Genomic DNA, 20,987 nt, shown 5'->3' with positions numbered 1-20,987 from the left:
ACCCTGACTGCCATGTTGCATACACAAATCTACTCAATATAAAATTCAATACACACATATGCATGCACGCACACTAAGTCGCTTCAGTCATGTCCAACTCTTTGCGACCCCATGAACTGTAGCCTATCAGGCTCCTCTGTCCATGGGAACTCTCCAGGCAAGACTACTGGAGTGGGTTGCCGTGCCCTCCTCCAGGGGATCGTCCCAACCCAGGGACTGAGCCCACCTCTCCCTCACTGCAGGCAGATCTATGGCGTTAAGCCTCCAGGGAAGCCCTACACACGTATGTGGTGTGCTGTGCTTAAGTCAAGTCAGTTATGTCCAGCTCTTTCGACACCACAGACTGCAGCCACCAAGCTCATCTGCCCACGGGCACTGTCCAGGCAGGAACACTAGAGCGTGCTGCCAGTGCCCTCCTCCAGGGAACCTTCCCAACGCAGGGATCAAGCCCAGGCCTCTCACATTACAGGCAGATTCTTTACCTTCTGAGCCACTGGGGATATACATGAGCTATACATAAAACTGGAAAATCTGCATAAGCACTATATATTGTACCCCTGTCTCTATATCACTGTTTCATACTATACAGCTATGCAAAAATCGTACCACTAAGGAAACTAGGCAAAGGGTACAACGTGTCTCTAATATTTCCTAGTACTGTGTGCAACTGTACAATTAACTCAATGAAAAAAAATTTTTTGTAAAAAGGCAAAGGAATGAAGGGAAAAGAAAAGAGAAAGGACCTAGTACCAAATTCTAAAGAACTCCAACAGGTAGAAGTTAAGTGAACAAGGAGCTCCCAGCAAAGAGACTGAGAAGAGGCACTCAGAAGCCAAGGGAAAAATGTTTTGGTGTTGCTGAGAAATTAATAATCAGATATGACAGAACTTGAAAAGGTACTTCTGGATCTACCAAAGTCCCTATTGGAAATATCAGTCTGGGAGGAACAGTAACATCAGAACCTGAAAAGGTACTTCTGGATCTACTAAAGTCCCTATTGGAAATATCAGTCTGGGAGGAACAGTAACATCTAATGCCAAACTACATGGGGCTGAAAAGTGAACAGGAAGGAAATGAAGAGAGTTGGTTACATACACACTGCTTGTGGGAATGTAACTGGTGCAGTCACTTGGGAAAAGTGTGGCACTCCATAAAAGGTTAAAAAGAGTTATTACCAAAGGACCTAGTGACTCCTTGCATAGGTATATACGATACAGAAATGAAGATGTGCACACAGAAGAAACCTGTCTTTGAAAGTTCACAGCATTATTCATAACAGCCAAAAGGTAGAAACAAATGTCCACGGATAAATAAAACGGAATGAGCTACTGATATATGCTGCAACATGGATGAATCTTGAAAAATTTTAAGTGACAGAAGCCAGTCACAAAAGCCCGTTATTTGATTGCTTCCTTAAATGAAAATGTCCAGAATACGCATATCCATAGAGGTAAAAATTAGTAGTTGCTGGTGGGTGGAGGGATAGCAGAGAGGAATGAGAAGTGATTGCTAATGGGTACAGAGTTTCTTCTGGAAGGTGATGAAAGCATTTTGAAATTAATGGTAATGGTTACACAAGTGAGTATACTGTACCACTGAACTGTATACCTTAAAAGAGTGAGTTTTATCATATGTGAATTGTATCACAATAAAGCTGTTATGTTTAAAAATTTTTTGACAAGAAACAAATAAGGAAGTAGCTAGGAGACATAAAATATTTGGAACAAAAACTGTTTAACAATCTGTCCAGAGTCACAGTGTTTAATTAAGCATTAGCCTGAGTCAGAGATTTCAAGCTGTTCTATCAGGCTTCACACTTTCTTCCCATGTCAGTCAATAATTCTTACTTTTTACTTAATAGTTGACAGCAAAAATCAAGTCATATTGATTTTGCCTCAAATTAGCCTTCATCCTTCATTCATCTTTCCATTCCCATCACTAATGTAACAACTCAGGCTGTTATCACTTCACCCTAAGACAGTGGCATCAGCTCTTAACTAGCCTTGCAGTCTTCCAGACTTTGTGAATATAATTTGTCCTGTAGTTTTTTCTACTGTCACCAGATTTAGCTTTATAAGACATTCTTTTTACTGTTATTTCCCTATTTCTGAACCAGTTAAAGAAAAATAAATTAAATATCCATGGGTAATAGTTTGCTCCTATATAATTACAAGCTATTGTCAACACAATTTCCTATAATTCTTCTATAGGAACTCTACCCCTCATGTGTTATAGCTCAAACTGTTCTGGTAAACTGAATACACCATGCTCTTTCCTAAATGTGTGCTTGTATTTACTTTTCACCTATGTAGACAATTTTCCTTCAACCTCCATAAGTTGACCAAACCCCACCCAATACTTCAAGACCTAGCTGAGATCCCACCTACTTGTCCAAGTCTTCCCAGATCACTATTGCCAGAAGCATTCTCCTTTTCCTTTAAGATCAGAGAACTTAAGTCCATACTTAACACCTGACAAATCAGTTGAATACTCAATATTTCTAATCTTTTATTATTGCTGCCTTTTGGTATAATGGAAGAAGCATTTTATTAGAAGATATAAGGTTTATTTGGATAAGTCACAAACTGACTTATTCTAGTTATTTATTTGAATAATGGGAAAATAACTCCATTTGGTAAAAGTAATCAATGAAGAGAAACTATATAGCAGATTTTAAAACTGAAAATGGCATTATTTACAATTTAATTACTTCCACAAGGTGGTAAACTACTAAGACCATAAACTCTAGGAAATTTTTTCCACAAGAGAATGTGAAAAAATCTATGCTAGTGAAGTTTACATCAGATTTCAAAATAATTTGATAAAAATATTTTTTATACATTTATCCTGAATTTGCAAAAGTTTCCAAATATTTTTCTTAATCATTTATAGCCACCCATATTGTTTTAATCTAAATGAGACTATTACTATATCAAGTATAGAAATGATCAAAGGATTGGATATTTTTAGATTTTAATTACCATAATGTGATTGTTTCACAGAGTGGACTTGATCAGCTGAGCATATCACAATTCTCAAACTAGTTTAACTCCTCTTACTTTAAAGATCTATAGAACCTTCCACAACTAACCTAGGTACAAATTCTGACCTTTTCCCCATCCTTCACATGACTTCTAATCACAAAAAAAATATAAGTTTCAATAAAAAAATGTCAGGCAATTATGATTTGATTCTACCAAACTGAGACAACCCCTTTAGAAAATCAATGACCAGCTCCACAGGCCCGTGAGATTTCCTATGATTATTCCTCACATCATGGGCATGTGGGAATCACTCTCTAATCCTAACTTTCTCTAAACCCTCAATCACAACTTACATTTGAAAAACATTTGATTTTTTAAGGTGAAGTATATACACATAAGGGTCATTTAAAAACCCATATAAACATAATGGTTTATACCAGTGATGCTTAAATTATGGTTCCCAGCCTAGAACATCAGCTTCATGGAAATTCTCAGGCCCCATAACAAGTCCTACTGAATCAGAAACTTTGAGGTAAAGTTCAGCATTCTAGGCCTCCTGGCATTTGACTAGCCCTCCAAATGATTCTCATGTATACTATCAAAGAAAATAATCACTTAAACTTACCCTCCTGAGAGAACAGGTAATACCACTCGAACAAATGGAGGATCGAACGGAAAGTTATCCTAAAAAACAAATAAACAAGTTTAATTTTAAGAATATTCTTTAAAAAAAAAGTTGTATTATTTAGAAGATTTAAAAATAATCTATAAAGAATGCATATATTTTTTATCTAATGATGAATGAGGGTCATAAATGTAAAAATAGTCCCCCAAAATAAAATGAAATGAAAACCAAAGCAAATAAAAATGAACATCAGGCCCAAGAACAGTATATTTGCAAAATTATGAAATACAGAAAGAGGTTCCCACTTCCAAGAGAACTATATAAAGGAACCATTCCAATAATGTGGACTAGGTAATTTGAATCAATCCTCTGGCTATGAACTAGAAAAGGTAGACAAATGTATAACTACAGAGCTAAGATCAGGAAAAGGGAACCTCAGAGTGCAGCCTGTTTTTTTTCCTCTTTGGATTTTCTTTCAGTTGGAGGAGAGGAAGATAAGAGATTAAGAAGCTGAGAAGAAAAAGACTCCTTACAAGTCGTTATAGCACACGTTAGCTTGGGACCCTGAAGGACAAGTCACAAACTACACAGGCAGAGAACAAAACCCACCTGCCATTTTGGATTCAGGGATCCTGGGTTACAATGCCCAAGTACCTGATAGGCAGATGTACATCTTCTGTGTAGAGGACTAGCATCCAAGGCTTCAAATTAGCTCTCTAATCATTCGTATGTAATATCTATCACCAAAAATAACCAGTCATATGAGACTTAAAGACAGCATTATCAGAAAATGACAGACAAAACTACAAGGAGTCAAGATAAGCATTATCAGACACAGATTTTAAAATAACTAAGCTGAATATTCAATATCACAGTAATCCAAGTCTATGCCCTGACCAGTAATGCCAAAGAAGCTAAAGTTGAACAGTTCCAGGAAGACCTAGAAGAACTTTTAGAACTAACACCTAAAAAGGATGTCCTTTTCATTATAGGGGACTGGAATAAATAGGAAGTCAAGAAACACCTGGAGTAACAGGCAAATTTGGCCTTGCAGTACAGAATGAAGCAGGGCAAAGACTAATAGAGTTTTGCCAAGAAAACGCACTGATCATAGAAAACACCCTCTTTCAACAACACAAGAGAAAACCCTACACATGGCCATCACTAGATGGTCAACACCGAAATCAGATGGATTATATTCTTTGCAGCCAAAGATAGAGAAGCTCTATACAGTCAGCAAAAACAAGATCAGGAGCTAACTGTGGCTCAGATCATGAAGCCCTTATTGCCAAATTCAGACTTAAATTGAAGAAAGAAGGGAAAACTAGTAGATCATTCATTCAGGTATGACCTAAATCACATCGCTTAGGATTATACAGTGCATTTAAGATTTAAGAGACTAGATCTGATGGACAGAGTATCTGATAAACTATGGATGGAGGTTCGTTACACTGTACAGGAGGCAGGGGTCAAGACCATCCCCAAGTGAAGAAATGCAAAAAAAGCAAAATGGCTCTCTGAGGAGGCCTTACAAATAGCTGAGAAAAGAAGAGAAGCCAAAAACAAAGGAGAAAAGGAAAGATATACCCATTTGATTGCAGAGTTCCAAAGAATAGCAAGGAGAGATTAGAAAGCATTCCTCAGTGATCAGTGCAAAGAAATAGAAGAAAACAATAGAATGGGAAAGACTAGAGATCTCTTCAAGAAAATTAGAGATACAAAGGGGACATTTCACATAAAGATGGGCACAATAAAGGACAGAAATGGTATAGACCTAACAGAAGCAAAAGATATTAAGAAGAGGTGGCAAGAATACATAGAAGAACTGTACAAAAAAGATCTTCATGACCCAGATGATCACGATGGTCTGATCACTCACCTAGAGCCAGACATCCTGGAACATGAAGTCAAGTGGGCTTTAGGAAGCATCACTATGAACAAAGCTAGTGGAGGTTTTGGAAAATTCCAGTTGAGCTATTTCAAATCCTAAAAGATGATGCTGTGAAAGTGCTGCACTCAATATGCCAGCAAATTTGGAAAACTCAGCAGTGGCCACAGGACTAGAAAGGTCAGTTTTCATTCCAATTCCAAAGAAAGGCAATGCCAAAGAACGTTCAAACTACCACACAACTATACTCATCTCACACGCTAGTAAAGTAATGCTCAAAATTCTCCAAGCCAGGCTTTAACAATACGTGAACTGTGAACCTCCAGATGTTCCAGCTGGATTTAGAAAAGGCAGAGGAACCAGAGATTAAATTGCCAACATCCGCTGGATCACTGAAAAAGCCAAGAGAGTTCCAGAAAAACATCTATTTCTGCTTTATTGACTATGCCAAAGCCTTTGACTCTGTGGATCACAACAAACTGTAGAAAATTCTGAAAGAGATGGGAATACCAGACCACCTGTCTCTTGAGAAATCTGTATGCAGGTCAGGAAGCAACAATCAGAACTAGACATGGAACAACAGACTGGTTCCAAATAGGAAAAGGAGTAAGTCAAGTCTGTATATTGTCACCCTGCTTATTTCACTTATGTTCAGAGTACTTATATAATGAGAAACGCTGGGCTGGATGAAGCACAAGCTGGAATCAAGACTGCCAGGAGAAATATCAATAACCTCAGATATGCAGATGGCACCCCCCCTTATGGAAGAAAGTGAAGAAGAATTAAAGAGCCTCTTGATGAAAGTGAAAGAGGAGAGTGAAAAAGTTGGATTAAAGCTCAAATTCAGAAAACTAAGATCATGGCATTCGGTCCCATCACTTCATGGCAAATAGATGGGGAAACAGTGGAAACAGTGACAAACTTTATTTTTTTGGGCTCCCAAATCACTGCAGATAGTAACTGTAGCCATGAAGTTAAAACACGCTTACTCCTTGCAAGAAAAGTTATGCCAACCTAAACAGCATATTAAAAAGCAGAGACATTACTTTGCCAACAAAGGTCCGTCTAGTCAAAGCTATGGTTTTTCCAGTAGTCATGTATGGACGTGAGAGAAGGACTATAAAGGAAGCTGAGTGCTGAAGAATTGATGCTTTTGAACTGTGGTGTTGGAGAAGACTCTTGAGAATCCCTTGGACTGCAAGGAGATCCAACCTGTCCATCCTAAAGGAGATCAGTCCTGAGTTTTCATTGGAGGGACTGATGTTGAAGCTGAAACTCCAATACTTTGGCCACCTCACGCAAAGAGGTGACTCATTGGAAAAGACCCTGATGCTGGGAAAGATTGAAGGCAGGAGGAGAAGGGGATGACAGGATGAGATGGTTGGATGGCATCACCGACCTAATGGACATGAGTTTGGGTAAATTCTGGGAGTTGGTGATGGACAGCGAGGCCTGACATACTGCAGTCCATGGGGTCACAGAGAGTCAGACATGACTGATCGACTGAACTGAAGTCGAATATGTGCAAGAAAAGACAAGACTGAAAACCCTGGCAGAAAACTAAAATTATAAAAATGAACTATATAGAAATTCTGAAGTTTAGAAATACAATAACTGAAATTAATAACTTGATGGATGAGTTTAACTACTGTGGAGACTTGGAAGAAAATTTTAGTATAGTGGAAAAATAAGTCAGAAAGCATCCCAAATGAAGCCAAGAGAGAGAAAAAAGTGGAAAATACAGACAATGAGCAAGATGTAGGAAAATGAATTGAAAAGGCTAATCATATATGTAAAGTCCTAGAAGAAGAGAGAATGGGACAGAAGTAATATTTGAAGAGATAATGTGAGAATTTTCCAAAAATGATTAAAGATTTCATAAGATTTTCCCACTGTAAATACTTCAAGAGAAACAAAGGAAGCTATAATAGAGGAATGACATCTTTGAGGTAATGAAAGAAAGGAATTTCCAACCTCAAAATCTATACCAAATAAAAATACTTTCCAAAAATGAAGTCCAAATAAAGATATTTTCCTATAAGCAGACCCACACTAAAGGAAACAAAAATGGATATTCTTCAAGCAAGAGGAAGGTCCTAGATGGAAACATGGAGAATAAAGACCGTGAAGAGAGCTAATACATACATAGGCCCAAATGAATACTGATGAGTTATGCAATAGTGATGTATAAGGGTTTAGATAAAAACAGAACTAAAAGGAATGACAACAAGAGCACAGAGTACATGTTCTAAGACCTCTGTGTTGACAAGGAAGAAGAAAAACACTAACAAATTTATATTACACTTTGACAAGCTAAGGGTAAGCACTGTAATTCTAAGGCGGTAAAGAAGAGTAAAGGAATGATAAGCATCATGCTAATAGAGGTGGGGAAACCACAGTAATTTCTTAAAAATCTGAAAGAAAGGAGAAAAAAAGAGATGGTTTAAAGACAAATTGAATGAGACACTAGATTGAAACCCAAATAGCAATAACATTAAATGTCAGTAGATGGTCGTTTTGGCAAAGATCAGGCTTGATAAACATATAAAGAAGGCACAATAAGAGAAAAGAATCTTAGTTAATTAATTCTCAGGCTGCTTTCAAATTTTCAGTCCTGGAAACTGAGGTTTCCAGAACAAAACTTTTTCTCTCAGTGAACTTAAGTAAAGACTGTAGCTAAGGTAGCCTCAGAGTGTCAGAGGTCTTGGCTTCTGACAGAGTGTCAGTGTCAGCTGAGTCCAAAAAAGGTCCCATCCACTACAAAAGAGGAACAAGGTAACAGAATACTGCCTCCCATGAAGATATGTCAGGAAGTCTAAGAGAAATTATCACCAATTTCTATGTTCAAATAAAAAAGAATTAGTCAACAACTAACGCCCCTTAAATCAAAAATCAATCTGCAGGTAAAGGAGTTAAACAAACATTTGTTTCATCCAATTACTTCTAAGAACACAAAAATACAATGTTTACTTCTAAGAAACAGAAAAATAACAGTGTTTACTTCTAAGAATTGATGCTTTTGAACTGTGGTGTTGGAGAAGACTCTTGAGAGTCCCTTGGACTGCAAGGAGATCCAACCAGTCCATCCTGAAGGAGATCAGTCCTGGGTGTTCATTGGAAGGACTGATGCTGAAGCTGAAACTCCAATACTTTGGCCACCTCATGCGAAGAGCTGACTCACTGGAAAAGACCCTGATGCTGGGAGGGACTGGGGGCAGAAGGAGAAGGGGACCACAGAGGATGAGACGGCTGGATGGCATCACCGACTCGAAGGACTTGAGTTTGAGTAAACTCCGAGAGTTGGTGATGGACAGGGAGGCCTGGTGTGCAGTGATTCATGGGGTCACAAAGAGTCGGACACAACTGAGCAACTGAACTGAACTGATTTCTAAGAACACAAAAACACAGTGTTTAACTCCCTACCTCTACCCATCCTCAAGCAAGACTCTGAGGAACATATACACTATGAAAATTAAATCCTAATAGGAGAGGGAGATAAAACACATACTTCTGATGGCTATAACAGGTAATCTTAGCTATCTATTGTAAGGCAGAAAAAGAAGAAATCTATCCACATAAGAAACCAACTTAACGACAGTTATTATAATCTACTTTCGAATAAGTAGCTCACCTTTTATCTACAATTTAATAAGGAAAGGCATAGATGCAAAGTTTGGTAAAGCACAACTTGATTTAATTTCCTGTATTTTAGATAGTTGAATGTGTGATTCCATATGAGTGACTACAAACCTCTCTGAATTGATCATGTGACAGTGAGGCCTCCCTTCACTTTTAGTAATGCCTCAGATTAACTACTCTATCAAAACCTAGGGATTCTATTCCATAAACTCTATACCTTGGAACTCAGTAACCAAAATTTTACAGAAATAAGGTGTCAGGGTGGGGGAGGGTAGGTACAGGCACTGGGGGCAAGAGAAGAAGGTTTCTGTTAAAACAGATACATGAGAGGGAATTCCCAGACAGTCCAGCAGTTAGGACTCCACACTTTCACTGCCAGGTTCAATCCCTGGCGGGGGAACTAAAATCCGGCAAGCCATGCCGTGTATCTAAAACAAAAACAAAAATATAGATATGCGAGTTACTGTAGTATATTGACTCAGAAACTAAGAATATCAGAGTTTACAGCGATCTCACACAGATATCTGATTTCCAAATAATCTAGGCCTTCCAAGCTATTCTTAACAATGAGGAACATTCTATTTTTGAATGACTACATCATTGGATGGCTCTAAATAACTACAAATCACTTCCTTATATTGAGTTGAAAACTGTCTCTTTACAGTATGACTTACTAATTTAATTGGCATGCCTTGTGTTCATCAAAAACAAAATCAAACTAATACTTCTACATACCCAGTCCTTCAAATAGCTGATGACAAGCTATCACAAACCCCGCTGTTCTCCTCTCCAAATCTACAATTCCACCATCTTAGGACATGGTATGGAATATCTAATCCTTGCTACTACTCTCTAGATGAACCCAGATTTGTCTAAACAAACTCTTTTTAAAGTACTACCTCAGAATTCAACTGCATAATTCACACGTGGCCTGAAAAGCCAGACCACCACTTCCTAACCAAGTTGCAGACAAATCTAATACGGCCCAACCTCTTGCCCCTTTCCCCTTCCCAACCTGGTGTCACACTGTATCTCAAGTTTCATTTTCTTATTCTTCAGGACCCTCAAGGTGTCACCGTGGACATTCAAGGCCTCAAATACTATTCATGCTCTGAATATTCTGTGAATCCTCTTCTTTCTGAGACATTATCTGCTATCCTCCAAAATCTATGAATTGAGATACTTATAACTTGGCAACTGAGTTTAAGGTCCTCTTCACAAGGTCAGTTAGCTCAGGGCAATTTTAACCTTCCCAGGCCTCTTAAATACTTCAACCCTAGCAAAGGCCCTTCTTTCTGGTATCAGAAACCATGGTCCAGAAACACAAATCAAACAGAATCTCAGCCATTTATTTACCTCCCAGATTGTCCTTTCTGAAGTTCTATCTAGAGCAAGAAAATATAGAGAAAACACTATACACAGTAACAAGTCTCAAACAGTTTCCTGGTCAAGATTTCATATTCCTTTAAAAATATGTCTGAAAGGAAAATGTGGGAGGGGAGAGGCCCGCATTGGGCTTCAAAGATACTGATACAGTTTTATTTCTTAAGATTGGTGATGGGCATGTGATTTAATTATTTAGATTTCAAGTTAAAAATAATTTATATAGGGGAACTCCCTGGCAGTCCAGTGGTTGGGACTTCATGCTTTCACTGTCAATGGCCGGGGTTTGATTCCTGGTCAGGGAAGTAGGATCCCATAAGCCACACAGTGTGACCAAAAATAAATAAACTAAAAATTTGCATTTTAAAAAAAGATACATTCCTAGGTTCTTTGCATCACATGAATCAGTAAATATATGCCAGATTCACTCTTTAGGAAGGTAACCCAGCTAATAGTCTCAATTTCTACAATAACAAAGCTGTGGGAAAAGAGTGACATATGACATTTGGGTTATTTGAAGAAAGTTCAATCATAAATGAGGAAATAAGCCCAAATAAGAATATACACACACAAACACTTAAGTAAGCAGCTTTCAGAAAATTACTCTTTTTTATAAGTGTAAAAATATCCTTTAATGTCTTTTCTTCCTTCAAAACATCTCATATTCATCTAATGGTAGTGAAAGTCACTCAGTCGTGTCCAACTCTTTGCAACCCTGTGGACTATACAGTCCATGGAATTCTCCGGGCCAGAATACTGGAGTGGGTACCCTTTCCCTCCTCCAGGAGATCTTCCCAACCCAGGAAACAAACCCAGGTGTCCGACATTGCAGGCGGATTCTTTACCAGCAAAGCCACCAGGGAAGCCCATATTTTTCATCTACTTTCACCTATTCCTACCACTGCCAACCTTCATTACTCTTTCGCCCAGATTAAAATCAATGTCCCCAGCTTGTCTCCCAGAAGTCTACTCTATCTTATCCAAAGCCTACTCTGATGCTGATGGCATACTAATTTTTTTTCAAAAATAAAATAAAAAGCCTAATAGATCAATCATACCCCTGCCTAAAAACCCCTGCTAGCTTTTTACTACATAAAGGTAAGCTCCCAGACTCTCCATCATGATCTCCAAAGTCCTACAGTTTTCCTCACAGATTTCTCTCCAGAAAGACAACAGGTCCTTAAAGAACAGGGTTTACATTTTAGATGTCTCACGTCCTCAAGCCTTCTATAGCAGGGGTCCCCAGCCTCCAAGATCTAAGGCCTGATGATCTGAGGTGGAACTGATGTAATAATAAAAGAATAACACAATAAATGTAAAGAACTTAAATCATCCCCAAACCACCTCCCGACCCAGTCTGTGGTAAAATTGTCTTCCATGAAACCTATCCCTGGTGCCGAAAAGTTGAGGACTGCTGTTCATTCTATCACACTAAAATGCACTGAAGTCTAACTGAAATAGAAAAAAAATGTTTATCTGCAAGACAGCTGTTACACAATTTCTCAATTTCAGAGAACAAATCAAAAACAAGCTCCAAATAATTAAAACATAATCCCTTAGAAACGCTTTGCAGTGTTTTTAAACAAAAGCTTAAAACCACTACACTTATCCAGATTCCATAGTAAATCAATACATTTTATCTAGATTCCATTGCCATTCTTCTCTTTTATTTTTCAGCAACTTGAAAAAAAAAAGTTGTTAAATACAACACATAAATTTAGAAAAGTATATAGGTATACTGTTACACATTAGCATGAAACTGTATCCACACAACCACCACCCTGGTCAAGAAACAGACTACAGCCAGTATCCAAGAAGCCCCTAGATGTCCCTTTCAGCTCACAACTCCCTCCCTCTTACCTAGACGTACTTGCTATTTTAACTGTATGGTACTCACATCTTCATTTCCAAGTATGAATCCATCAATGTTTCTCAGCCTTCTTTTCATTTTTGTCCCATTAACAAGCCTTTTTAGAGTATTTTTTTTCCTAATTCTTCCCTGTCCTGCTCCTTCACCATATTTTAACACCTCAGACATACTGTGTATCTATACACATACTATGGCCCCTTGAACAGCTACAGACCATCTTAACATCTAAGCCTTTTTCACTCCAAGGACAACTTTTCACTGCATGGGGTGTGGGATGGGGAGCAGGGAAAGAGAGGGAGACCTGCCTTCAATGAGAATGCATACCCTAAACAATTTAGTTTTACCTATTTTTGAGCTCTATATAAATGAAACTGTACAAAACATGTTTCTGGATCTGCTTTCTGCTCAACACTGTGTTTAAGATTCATCTATCTTGTTATACATAGCTCTATTCCATCTTATGAATACCGCAGTTCTCAATTTTACTGGGAGACACTAAGGTTATTTTTATTTGAGCCTATTATAAACAATGCTGCTTTGAACATTCTTGTGTTGGTCTCCTGGCACATCTAAGTACTCATTTCTTACAGGCTGTGTATCTAGAAGGACAATTCCTGGACCATAGGATACAAGTACCTTCTACTTTACCAAGTTATACCAAATGGTTTTCCAAAGCAATTGTACAAATATATGTTGCATTAGAAGCATATGTAGCCCCCTTACAATTTTTCTTACCTTAAAAGAGAAGTTAAGCAAAATATATTCTATGCCTTCTTTTTCTTTTAAAATCTGAAGATCACTGTGCAAAGGACTATCAGGATCTACCCTAAAGAATTACAAAACAAAAAAAGAGTTCAAACAAAAAGGTCAGATGTTTTTTTCCTCCCTTAACTTCAAAAATGAACCATTTCGAAAGCTAAAAACAGAGCCCCTAGGGTAAGTTCCAAACAGAGAAAGTCTAAAGTTGTTCTATGGTCTCTAGAAAAACAAATACTATAGTCTCCAATTCCTTGAGATTAAATGTCCAAAGAAGAGATCACAGTATTCTATATCTATTCTCTCAAATGGCATGCAAAGTTAGCAGTTATCCTAAAGGGAAGGGTCATATATACATAGTCTTCTCAAGAACTCAAAAATTTAATCTGCTTCTCTCAAACTATATTACTAGACAAAGGGTTCAATGAGAGAAATTTACCAAGGACAAGTGAAATCACTAACAAAACCTAAATTTGTCTACAACTGTTTATATAAAGATCTCCTTAAATTTCTTTCTTTGAGTACACACTGGATACTAACTCATCAAGTTATTTATACACTTTGGTTTGGATAGTTCCTAATTGTCTCACTAACTCCATGAAACACTTTCTCCCACAGCTGGCCCTTCTTTTTCTCTTGCTTTCTCACTTTACTTATTAAGCCCAAAAAACAGCTCATTTTAACAACCTAAGAACTACTTCTATACAAACAGAATCTAAAGTGCTAAGTAAAAGCCATAGTAAATAGGTACCAAATTAAGCAGGGAGGAAATCTCATTGGGATCGTCTACCATTAAAAAGAGTGGGTTAGCGTAAAAAAGCACTTACTTCTGCAGTTTAACATGCCAGTCATATAAGCTGTCATTTATGAGTTCCACTGAATAAATCCCTGTAATGATATAGGGCATGTTAGTTAGTCTTCACTTATAACTGTTGCACTTGATCTTATAACTATTGCTCTGCTGTAAATGTACACACTATATACCCAACAAAAGCAAGAAATTTTGCTACTGAAACGTAACAACCAAGTTATAATAATTCTTGTGCAGGAGCATAGTATCTTATGCCCTGAATAGATAGATAACTAAAGTCATCATGAAGAGGATTGTGGGGTTGAGAAACTGTTTACCATTCACTGCAAAAGGAAAAAAAAAAGATTATGCAAAATCACATGTACTTAAGACTTTTCTCCTATGCATATACAAACATTCTATTAAAATGGAATCCCTCTACACATAGTTTTATAATCTTTCAGGGGGCATTTTTCCAGCTTAGTATATAGAAATTTATTGTCAATTTTTAAAACAATTCTATAGTAATTTACTTTATGGATAAGTCATGATTTAATTAAGCTCACCATATATCTGGTTATTAATTTAATTTTTTGTTACTACAAAATAATGCCGTAACAAACAAGTGATGATTTAACATTTAGGTGTAAATAATATTCAATTATTTAACTTTATTTGGTTTCTACACACAAACTTTCAGACTTCTCATAAGAAGAACTGTTAGGACACCAAAACTTGTAATAATCTCAGAAACAAGTTTGACTTATCTTATTCCATAAAGGGGAGAGGCTGATTGTTTTTAAGTAAGCTCTCATGATTTAGATTTGATAACTCTGAAAACTTCTAAATAAATTATAATGCTACTTTTTTCAAAGAAAGTGAAGTTTGACTCTTTACCTTATTCAATACTGTTAGACTCTCTGCAATAACATGAAGGAATTTTACATCAGTCATGGAGGTTCCACAATATTTAAGTCTTATTGGATAAGAAAGAACACTTAAGTCAAACCACAATTTTTTTAAAAAAAAACCTATTTTAACTTTCTGTAACAGTTGATTATGAGTTTGTCGTTTCAAAAAAAGGAATAAAAACATAAATTAACTTGACAATAGTTCTTTGTATAATAAAACATATTCATCTTATTTACTTTCTAAAGCAGATATTTCTTGTAACTTTCCCAGAAGATAAAAATCCTATGAATTAATAATCCCTATCATCGAGAAGACAAAAAAATGTGCCCATAAAAACAATTTCTAAAAACCCAAACAATAAGTGAACTCATCCTATTTTATCCCCCACATCTTTTGGTTAATTAAATTTGCATTTGCATTTCACATTCCTAAAATAAAGTTAAAAAACATTTCTGTTTCTGTCCAGTTATACTATGAGAAATGAAGTTATATTATATTTGAAAATTTTAGGCATAAGGACAACAGCAGAGATCCAGAGGTCCTTACCTGTTTTATAACTCTGTGATCTGTATATGTCCCTGAGCTCTTTCATAAGTCTATCTGAAGCTTGTACAGACCCAGACACTGCACCCTGAAACATAAAACTCGCTGTTTACCAGGATTTATTGATTCAAATAACTAAAGATTTAAGGTATCTGAACCTGAAATAAATGTTCATAATGAGACTGTAAAAATGGATCACCACTTAACATTTAAGAAGTCAAAAAAATTACATCAATGATCATAAAGTTGCAACAGGAATACAAATTTGGAACAGGTCTGATTCATTTACTATTTGTCATCTGAAAAAATACTTATGTCCAGATCACCATGACCACTTCAATAGCCTAGAACTAATCAGAGTCTATTTCAAATTCATCAATTTTTTAAAATTTATTTTCTTTTTTGCAGTTTTACTTGGGGTGGGAAGTTCCATGTTCATAGCAAAATTAAGAGGACAGTACAGAGATTTCCTATATAACTGCCCCTCACAATCAATAATCTCCCTCATTATCAGCATCCTTCAGGGGCATATTTCTTACAACTTATAAACCTATTTGGACACATTATTACACCATCTTATGGCTCACTTTCGGTGCTGTATACTCTATGGATCTGGACAAACGTATAATGATATGCATCCACCCGTTACAGTAACATACAAAGTATTTTCATTGCCCAAAAAGTCCTCGGCACTTCACCTATTAATCCCAACCACCCCTCAATCCCTGGCAACCACGGATCTTTTTACTGTCTCCATAGTTTTGCCTTTTCCAGAATGCCATATAATTGAAACACAGTCTGCAATCTTTTCAGATCGGCTTCTTTCACCTGTAACATGGTTTTAAGGTTCCTCCAGGCCTATGTCCTGTCTTGCCAACTCATTACTTTTTTTCTATCAGGGATTAATATTCCATTGCCTGGATGTACTACAGTTTATTTACTTTCCTACCAAAGACTACCTTGGTTGCTTCCAAGTTTTAGCAATTACGAACAAAGCTGCTATAAACATCCATGTGCAGGTTTTTGTGTGGACATAACTTTTCAGTTCATTTGGGCAAATACGAAGGAGCTCAACTGCTGGATTGTATGGTAAGAATATGTTTAGTTTTTAAAGAATCTGCCAGATACTATTTTCCTATTAGCAATCAGAAAAGTTTCCTGTTGCTCCATATCCTCACCAGCCATTTGGTGTTGTCAGTGCTCCAAATTTTGGCTGTTTTAATAGATGTGTAGGGGCTCCATGCATTTTTGAAAACGCCACAAGACCCTCAACATGATACATTAACTAAAGCAGTTTCCTTATAACCAATAATATTATACTAATAATCTATAGTTTACATATTAAGAAATAGAGAAACATGTCCACATACATACAACTGGTTTTAGTACTTTTCAGTGTTCCAACTTCTCTGAAGATTAAAAGGCACCAGTATCTTATCCTAAGACTGAATATGAATAAAACTATTTATCATCAGATAAAAACATTTAGAATGTCTTCTGAATTAAAAAAAAAAAACCTGACCTTGTAAAATTTTAAATGCCGCACCTTAAAAGTTGTACTACACTTTAAGGTGAGGTAGAAAATCTGGCTATGTTACTTGAAGAGTTAAAATCCCAGCTTCACATCTGTAGAGTAGGAAGAATATTTCACATAGTGGTTATGAAAATTAAATGCAAAGGTATATAAATAGTTTAAAGGACTTAGTATGTGTCATGTGATAGTGTTCAATAATTTGTAGTTGTTTGACTATAACACACAAACTGGATGCAATCACAAGCTATAGAAAGCAAGAGTAAATATCTTTAACTTGAATACCACAAGTTTTCATTTTTTAATAATCAAGGTAAAGACTTGGCTAAATTTCTTTGCTCTCTAAAGAAAGATTTGCCAGTTATATTAGTACAGTAAGAAAGACTGAAGACATGAGAGTAATCTTCCTGTTTACAACACTTTTCATCTCCTTGCATAACAATTCACTCCCTGTGTTTGCGAATCTGTGCTCAGGACAAAAGTACTGGTTCTCAGATTTCATGGGGTTGATAAACAGCTTTAACAGAAAGGCAGTAGGTAAACAGTAAGTGTTGAGATGAAGAGCTGGACTTTCATTTGATATTTCTCTACAATGAACATTTTATATATATCATTATCATTTATTATTTACAGAAATCATCTGAACGGTACATAATGTCCACATTATAGAGTTGGGAAACTGAAGCCACACAGCTGCGTTTGTTACCACGCTGCTTCATATAAGATGTTGAGTCAAAAGAAAAAGTTACTTTTGGTTCTGTCAGGGCAGGACAAACCAGATGCCAGCTTCATGAAGAAGAGAGAATTTGAATTATACTTTGTAGGAGAGACTGAATTTAAATTTACAGATCCCATAGGAAAAGGATAAAGAGAGAAAACAGGATAAACAGGTTGGATAGTAACTGATTTCAGATGAACAGAGTAGAAAGGAGCTATCAGTAGATGAGAAATGTTAGGGGGAAAAATAAAACTAGGGCAATAAAGCATATGACTGAATCTACTACCAAGGCAGGGATGGAGGGGCCTGGCTGAGGTTGGTATCTCATTGAATTGCCCTGTATTTATATTATTCCTGTACAGTTGACTCTTGAACAAGACAAGTTGAACTGCATGGATCCACTTATATGCAGATTTTTTCAATAAATACATACTACATTATCTGCAGTTAGTTGAATCCCTGGATGTGGAACTGCGGATATAGAAGGCTGGCAGCAGTTACATGTGGGTTTCTGACTGTGCAAGGCCAGCATCCCTAACCTGAGCACTGTACAAGGGCCAACTGCAATTAGTAACCACAAAGTCCAGGTTCTAGATATTCATATAATACTTACATTTAGATGGTCTTGCCTTTGAGTCTTCCTAATTTTCTCTAATATTGCCAAATTTTCTTTTTCAATTCCTTCATCCTCTGACTTTTTCCCACTTATAGGCTCTTCTTCCTTCATCTCATAATGATCCAAGTCTTCTATATCCTACAAAAAGATAAATTTAGCTACTCAAGCTTATGCCAAAAGTTAAATTATTCTTGACCTAGAACAGAGAAGACAGAAACACGTGTATCCTATGAGGAGGGGAGAAGAGCTTTCACCATTCAATTTAAAAGGTTCTCTCCTTTTACATCCTATATTTTAAAGCTAGAAACTGAGTAAAGCATATTTAATAATTTTACAAAGCCATAACCATCTTAAATGGCTTTAAATCTCCTATTAAGAGGAATTTTTGAAATAGTACAGCATGAGGTACCAAGAACTTTAACTTGATTTCTAAAAATCTATTAGATTTAGTTTAGTACCTAGTCTAAAATGTGAACACAGATACAGGCATAAATCTATTTGCCCATTTCAACTTTATAACCACAAAAACAAAATTTTCATGTGCAAAATATCAGAAGTTAATTCAATGGAATACCAGAAGACCGTTAAAATGCCAATACAGTATAATGGTTTCTTCTACATCAATAATGAAATAAAAGACACAGAATACAAAATTGAATACACAGAATGTTAATTATGTCAAAATAAGCACAGAAAAGAAAGAAAAGGACATATACTGAAACATTATTATCAGCGCTTTTTCTTCTTTTCCAAGTTTTCTGTAGTGAGCATATATTGATTTTTTATAATTAGGAAAAAAGTTAAAAAGAATTCAAACACCAACTCTAGGCCAACATCATTAATCTCCACATCATTCTTCTCCCTCCTTTCCCTTATCATCTGCTCTTACACGCTTAAAAATTCTGCATACATTTGCATAAATCTATTATCTTACTTCCAACTTTACTTCAGCCATCAAAATCTCTAAAGAAGTAGTCTATACTTTATCTCCATTTTATCAAGCAGATTAATTCATGATTTCTAGACCAGGTTGATTTAGACCACTTCCATCCATCCAGACTCAAAGATCTTTTCCTTGGACTGCCATCTCTTCAACTCCTATTCCTTTCTTATTTAGACCCTGTCTATGATTTCACACTTCATACAGCTAATTTCCCCTGAATTGCACATTTCAGTTATGCTTTACCATATACACTTGTTTTCTTCAGAGTGCTGGACTGTATCTCCTCCTCCAACTTCAACCTCAGCCATATTCCAACCCACAAAATTTCTCCACTCAGTATTAAACAACACATCATTATCATCTTTACAAAATAATATTCACGGTACACTATTTTCTGCTGAAGGCCTTATCAATAATCACACAAAATATAAACACATATTGTCTCTAATTCAAAACTTAGCCATCTGCTTTTTCTAGACAAAGTTGCTTTCCAAGACTCCAACACATCAATTGTCTTCCAAAAGGACAACCTCCAATGTACTCAGACACCATGCCCAGGGTTGTTCTGGGCCTTTTTATCACATTATTTTAGTTGCCTAGAATATCTTTTCACCTATCCTAATCTGACATCTCCAAAGTCTATCCTACCTTTCCAGGTTTCCCCAAATGTTGCTGTCCTTCCTTCATACTATCTTGTGAATGGAAAAAAGAAAGGTACATAAACTCTTTGTGAGTACCATGTCTACTTTATTATATACTAGGCTCAATAAAAGGTTTAAAATCTTAATTCAGTTTATTCCAAAGTTAAACTGCATGTAAACATTAAAAAAAACTTCCTATCTCTCCAAAATCCATTCTAATTGGATAATGTTAAGAATTATTTTAGGGCTTCCCTGGTGACTCAGTGACACAGGTTTGATCCCTGGTCCAGGAAGATCCCACGTGCCACAGAGCAGCTAAGCCCCTGCACCACAACTATGGAGCCTGTGATCTGGAGCCCGGGAATAACAAGTCTAGGGCCCACGTGCCACAGCTACCAACACCCCGCACCCTAGACAGAGTCTGTGCCGGGCAATAAGGGAAGCAACCGCAATGAGAAGCCCACACACTACAAGGAAGAATAGACCCCACTCTAGAGAAAAACTGCAACTAGAGAAAAACTGGCACAGCAACGAAGACTCAGCACAGTCAAAAGTTAAGTTATTTTTTCCAAAAAAGAATTATTTTTACTTCCAGATTCACAAAACAAACCTCCAACTACATTAGTTATAAGGCATCCTAAGAAGTGAATTTTAGGTTTAAATTTTTCCAAATCAAGAAAAATAAGGTAATAACTTGAATCAATTCTAAGACCCAAAACAGAAAGATGTTTTAAAACCAAGGTTGTGGAACTTAAATGCCTTTTATCAGGTCAGTTTAGAGAAAGAGATCATTGCAAAGTCTGAATTTAAATGCAAAGCTTCAGAGTCTGAAAACCTCTAAAATTTTATCAATGACTGGCAACTAAACTGATATAACTTCAGTGTCTTTGGAATTTCCTCTTTGACACTCTTAAGTTTTCAAAACGAGATAGTTTTCATTACTTCTAAGGAACAGTCCCTTAAATGTTCTCAAATTCCCCTTTTATTAAAACTTTTGAAACTTAGTAGTTCCTATTCTTAAACCAAATCAGGTTAAGTATTGATTACTATTAAATGCAAATGTAATTTTAGTACTAAATGTTAAGAGCTCTTATTTTCCATGAAATCAAATCCAAGAACATCAGATAAGCAATTTGCTAAAAAAATAT

General features: G+C 36.5%; 1 protein-coding gene across 1 annotated transcript in view; it reads right to left on the bottom strand.

Annotated features, from left to right (window-relative positions):
• UBE2Q2 (ubiquitin conjugating enzyme E2 Q2) overlaps positions 1-20,987 on the bottom strand; it is a 59,247-nt gene that overhangs the window by 15,148 nt on the left and 23,112 nt on the right. The window contains exons 5-9 of the mRNA XM_065906585.1: positions 18,253-18,393; positions 15,394-15,478; positions 13,973-14,033; positions 13,125-13,215; positions 3,610-3,668 (exon numbers count right to left, since the gene is read on the bottom strand). Coding sequence (XP_065762657.1) covers positions 3,610-3,668; positions 13,125-13,215; positions 13,973-14,033; positions 15,394-15,478; positions 18,253-18,393 — 437 coding nt within the window. The remainder of the gene's footprint in view (positions 1-3,609; positions 3,669-13,124; positions 13,216-13,972; positions 14,034-15,393; positions 15,479-18,252; positions 18,394-20,987) is intronic.

This window comes from Muntiacus reevesi, chromosome 15 (assembly GCF_963930625.1).
Source record: "Muntiacus reevesi chromosome 15, mMunRee1.1, whole genome shotgun sequence".
In the NCBI taxonomy this organism is placed as follows: domain Eukaryota; kingdom Metazoa; phylum Chordata; class Mammalia; order Artiodactyla; family Cervidae; genus Muntiacus; species Muntiacus reevesi.
The sequence above is the reverse complement of the archived record's forward strand: the minus strand, read 5'-3'. Positions and strand labels throughout refer to the sequence as shown.